This window comes from Echinops telfairi, unplaced genomic scaffold (assembly GCF_000313985.2).
Source record: "Echinops telfairi isolate 266 unplaced genomic scaffold, ASM31398v2 ScPeMD7_7425;HRSCAF=8463, whole genome shotgun sequence".
NCBI lineage: Eukaryota > Metazoa > Chordata > Mammalia > Afrosoricida > Tenrecidae > Echinops > Echinops telfairi.
Window position 1 is genome coordinate 4,986,641 of NW_022111325.1, and position 5,677 is coordinate 4,992,317.

General features: G+C 40.1%; 1 protein-coding gene across 2 annotated transcripts; it reads left to right on the plus strand.

The window, feature by feature from the left end:
- Window positions 1-1,964: 1,964 nt before the first annotated feature.
- On the plus strand, window positions 1,965-5,220 carry LOC101653615 (T-cell surface glycoprotein CD1c). Of its 2 annotated transcripts, none has more exons than XM_030887861.1 (5): window positions 1,965-2,036; window positions 2,265-2,523; window positions 3,831-4,109; window positions 4,504-4,782; window positions 5,126-5,220. In XM_030887861.1, the coding sequence occupies exons 1-5, from the start codon at window positions 1,965-1,967 to the stop codon at window positions 5,218-5,220; spliced, it is 984 nt and encodes a 327-aa protein (XP_030743721.1). The 2 variants fall into 2 exon arrangements, with proteins under 2 accessions (XP_030743721.1, XP_004714779.1); XM_004714722.1 differs by having other exon boundaries at window positions 2,268-2,523.
- Window positions 5,221-5,677: the final 457 nt, after the last annotated feature.

Consider the following 5,677-nt stretch of genomic DNA (forward strand, 5'->3'; position numbering starts at 1 on the left):
CTTCTGAGCTTGATGGCCGCTTGTTTACCTTCAAGCCTTTAAGACCCCAGACGCTATACTTTTTGATAGCCGGGCACCATCACCTTTCTTTGCCACATCCATTTGTCTTCAGTGATTCTTTTGATACCTCGTGATCACATAGACTGATATGTTCTTCCATGAAAGTGATTTTTAACAAAACTTTGTCCTAAACACCACAAAAAAGAAAGAACTAAAAACAAATTAAAACAAAAACTAGGCTACAGGGCTAATAGTGCACATTCTGACCAAGGGCACAATGGATGGTCCTGGATACAATGGGAGAGAAATACAGAACAAACCTAAAACTGTCTTAAAAGACAAGATTTATTAGACTTGTTGAGATGAGAGGATGCCCCAAATGCTATTGCCAAGATTGCCCTAAAATCTGGAACTAAATCCACTCTTGGAAATCATTTTACTACCAAGTGATAGGTTGTCTCATAAATAATATCACTTATGAATACTATACCGCTTTAAATAATCATCTATGTGATAACAAATAGGCAATATTTACCATAAAGCAAAGATGAGAAGACAAAGAAATCTGGGATCCAGAGAAGTTAGAATAATAAATGACAATAATGGGAATATTGAAACATTGTGAAATTGAATATGTGTACAGAAATTGTTAAATGGGAACCTAATTTTCTGTGTCAAGTTCACCAAAAATACAAGTTAAAAAACAAAACAGGATCCTAGAGGACATGAGTGAATAGGGAATTTTAACACATCAATGTTTGGAAATACCCCCAAAGGTTTATGCATCCAGATATTCCTAGTGGGGAGAAAGTACACATGGATTGAGCCTTCAGTGAATCCCCTATGACCACAGACCAGGGATGTGAATAACCTTGCTATCATGCAGAATACATTGGCAAGTGGATTATTGCAGATGCAGTTAGGTTAAAATTTAACACCTTTTCATTTGATCTCCCTTTTGATCCATTTTACACGTATTCTAGTTTTTAATGCTTTCTGCTTTCTTTTCAATTGAGGTTTTTCTTTGTTATTATTGTTAGTGTTTACAAAATGTTTTTCTGTATATGAAATCCAGGATAGGTAAATTCATAGAGACAGTCACTAGATTAATGTTTCTTTGGCGTATGTCAGGAGAGGTTGGGAGGAAGTGGGGAGCTAACAATGATGTACAAGAACAAAGAATATGTCTTAAAACTGATTGTGGTAATGATTGTACAACTCTTCTTGATGTGCTAAACATATCAAATTGTGAGATAGGTGAATTATATGCTAATGAAACAGTTAAAAAATAAAACAACAATGATATATTATTAAAATTCAAGAGCAAATAGCCATGATATTGGATTAGAAAATGAAATAACCAATTAAAAAAAAAGAAGGCCAACTCTTAAATTGTAAAGGCGTCCATGAGAATCCAGAGATCAATAGAGGGCGAAATAAGAAATAAAATGAAGAGAGAATATTCTAAGGACATTTTTTTGTTGTTTAAAAAGGAAGCATAAAACGGAGTGCTGGAGAAGAGGGGACACAATGGTCACTTAATGGCAGAGTTGCGTGTGGAAGAGGGGAGAATTGTGGTCTCAGAAACAAGATCCTGGGAAACTATATCTCTCCTCTCTATTTTATAAATGGTATAAATATCCAAGATTGGTGAGGTGACCCTTAAATACAACATATAACTTTGGCCAGCAATTGAAGAATAGAAGTAGACAGGATGGGGCTAGTGGTGGGGAGTAGAGCTGAAGTCCAGGGTGAAAAGGAAAACTTTTCGTCAGAGCTAGAGGGGAAATGAGGACTGAGCCAGAGGCTTGGGGTTGTGGGAAGCAGTAGGGTTTCACTGTTTTAGGCAGAGTCTGTCTGTGGGTAGCAGAAGGAAGTTAGAAGAGAGATAGCGAGGGGAAGATTTGCTGAGAACACAGAACAAGAACATCTTTCTTGTGAGAAAGAAACACCTGCAAATGACAATGCTGTTTCTGCAACTTACTTTGTTAGCTGTCCTTCTCCCAGGTGGCTACAATGAAGATAAGAACGTCCCTGTCAACTCCCTTGCAGGTAGAAGTAGATCTGGGTAGAAAGGTGATGGGCGTTCACAAGATGGTTCTGGTTACTATGTATGCTTGAGAACTTGGGATGTGAGCCTCTAGGGGCAGCTTACTTTTGGGGTGTGTGTGTGTGGGGGGGTGTGTGTAACAGAACATAGGACATGGGCTTAGCTGAGCCTCCTCACTCTCCTTCTTTGACTTTTTCTACTTACAGTCACCCAGGAGCCCATCTTTTTCCGTCTCCTCCTTATCTCATCCTTTGCCAACCAAACCTGGCCACAGAACCAGGGCTCCGCTTGGCTGGACGAGTTGCAGACTCCCGGCTGGGACGGTGAATCAGGCACTATAATTTTCCTGCGTCCTTGGTCCAAGAGCAACTTCAGCGAGGAGGAGCTGCGAGACCTAGAACTGCTCTTCCAAATGTACTTCACTGGGTTTACTCGGGAGGTTCAGGACCATGTCCACACAATGCAGTTTGAATGTAAGTGTAAAGCACTCAACTAAGGAAATTTTTCAGGAAGTTTTTCTGCTTTGGAGGAACAGCTTCTGTTTATTTCGGCACCATTTTCTATGACCTCCTCCCCACTAGAAATAGCAGAAACCTTTCGGAGGTAATTCCAAACATTGATATGATAAAGTTCCTTATTTTCTTGTTTCCTCCAGGATCCTGTGTTTTGTTTTTTTTGTTGTAGTTTTGGTGAAATTTGACACAGCAAATTAGGTTCCCATTGAACAATTTCTGTACACAATGTTCAATTTCAAAGTGTGTCAATGTTCCCATTATTGTTATTCATTATTCTAACTTCTCTGAACCCCAGCTTTCTTCGTCTTCTCATCTTTGCTTTATGATAAATATTGCCTATTTGTTATCACACAGATGATTATTTAAAACGGTATAGTACTCATAGGTGATATTATTTATTTCATGAGCCAACCTATCACTTGGTGGAAAGATGACTTCCAGGAGTAGATTTAATTCCAAATTTTAGGGTTATCTCGGCAACAGTGTTGGGGCATCCTCTCATCTCAACTAGTCTAATAAATCTTATCTTTTAAGATAGTCTTAGGTTTGCTCTGTATTTCTCTCCCATTGGATCCAGGACCATCAATCTTGTCCTTGGTCAGAATGTGCACCATTAGCAATGTAGCCTATTTTCTGGGATTTTGTGTTTTCTTCTTTCTTTTTGATGGTAAATATTTAGGACAAAAATATTTGTAATTTCAAAATTTTAATATGTGTGTGACATCACATGCTGTCAATGGTTTTAGCATACACTGACTGTGTTGTTTAATCATTACCCTTATAGAATTCTCTTTTCCTATACTGTTTAATTAGTTCCATTGGTCTCTGTCCCATGATCTCAAATCTAGACGCATATGAGTTTAAACACTCTGTGCTTGGCACTCCTTTAAAATATTATCTTCACCTTCATGTTGTCAGTCATCTGTGTCCATAGACCCACGACCATTAGGACCCATTTCATTCACCCAAGAATGCCATGCTCTTACTCTCTGTTACAAGTTTATTATATGAATAATTATTCTATAATTATGTGCTTCACTCACTAGTTCCATATATCTTCTCCAAATCATTCTCCTCTATGTTGTGACTTATCTTTTATTCCACCCCATTTTTAAAAAGCAGTTATTCTTTCCCTTCTTCCTGGTAAAACGTATCTTTCACCAACTCTCACACTCATAAAACTCGTTTCCTGATCCCCTTATATCCTCAAACCCAGTTTTTAATGTGTTCTTTTTCCTTTCTTCCCTCCAATGCACAACCCCCAGACCCGTTGGAAATACAGGTTTCAGCTGGCTGTGAGGTGCACTCCAATGAGACCCCACAAGGCTTCTTCCATGTTGCTTATGGAGGAACAAACTTTCTGAGCTTCCAGAACTCATCATGGGTACCATCTCCAGAGGGAGGGAGTATGGCCCAGAATGTGTGCAATCTAATCAACCAGTACCAAGGCATCCGGGATACAGTACGGTGGCTCATCAGACACACCTGCCCGCGATTTATCTTAGGCCTCCTGGCTGCAGGGAAGATGGATCTCCAGAGACAAGGTCAGTTCAGCCTGCTTCTTCCAAGATTTTTCTATTCAAATCTTGATCATTCCCACTATTCAGTACCTTAAATTGTAGGGTGAGGATAAAGAGGAGAGGGAGAGGGGTTCCTGAGCTAGAGTTTCCTAGAAGAGGGGCAAAGATAGCTGTGCATACTACTGTGACATATGATCCCCAAGCTGTGTGTCAAGAACCCCGGTGCACAATGTTGAAAGGCTTGTCTCCTAACCAAAAGGTTGCAGGTTGCTTCTATAAAGATTTACAAGTTGGGAAACAAGAAAGCATACTGTCCACTACAGGGTTGCTAGGAGTACACATCTACTCAGTGGCATGGGTTTGGGGGTTACTTTGTGTATTAGAATTCTTATCTTCACACTGATTTTGCCCTCTGCAGTGAAGCCGCAGGCCTGGATTTCCAGTAGCCCAACAGCCAGTCTCGACCGGCTACTACTGGTTTGCCATGTGAATGGTTTCCACCCGAAGCCTGTTTGGGTGGTATGGATGCAAGGCAAACAGGAGCCACCAGGCACTAAACAAGGAGATTTCCTTCCCAATGCTGACGGGACATGGTATCTTTGGGTTTCTCTGGATGTGGCAAGGGAAGATGCAGTTGGTCTGTCTTGCCAGGTGAGGCACAGCAGTTTGGGTGGCCAACACATCATCATCTACTGGGGTAAGTAAGAATGGAAGTGGACAGTGTGGCGAAGATAGTCCTTGTGCTTAGAGTATCGGACAGAGGGAAATTTGAGAATGCCAGAACTAAGTGTGGGGCTGGGGTGGTCAAGAGTGGAACGAATCTTAGGAAGAATATATGTGGAAAATTCAAGGAATAGAGGGTTGAAAAATGAGGGTCTAAGGAATCCTTCCTTGAGTTTGGATTGGCATAGAGTGGCATAGATCATTCATTGGCATGAAGGATCGAGACAACTGATATCTAAAGAATATGATACACTAGGGGAGTCAATCAATGGAGTAAAAGATTAAAATTGTTATTTATGTTTTGTTCTAATCCATAGGACACCATGTCTCAATGAACTTGATCCCCTTGGCAGTGATAGCGCCCTTGATACTTTTAATAGGTCTTGTATTGTGGTTTAAGAAGCGCTGGTGAGTTCTTTGTGTTTCATCTGGTCTCAATGTGTTATTTTGTTTTCTGTTTCTTTACCATCTTCCCCCCTATTTTCCTTATTACCCATCTCCAATTTAGCTGGAGTTTCCTTCAATTTCTTTCACAGCTCCTATCAGGACATCTCTTAAGCCTCTTAACTCAATGAAGCCAGAACACAACAACCCAGGAACACAGTGCCAATACTGATGCCAAATACTTCCCAATCTCCAAATAAATGTCCTTTTAAAAAATGTTTCTGCTTAATTGTCATTTGTTAATTATAAAACCAGATTAATATCTTCAACTCTGTATCCGTTTCTGGGTGTAACTATCCATGTATTTAATTGCATTCAACCTTCAAGGACCATTTCTGACGTCCTTTCTTCAGAGCTTCAGATGCACAAGTCAGAAGCAGTCTTATTTGCCCCTCTGAAGTCCCACAACATTTTAACTGAACTAT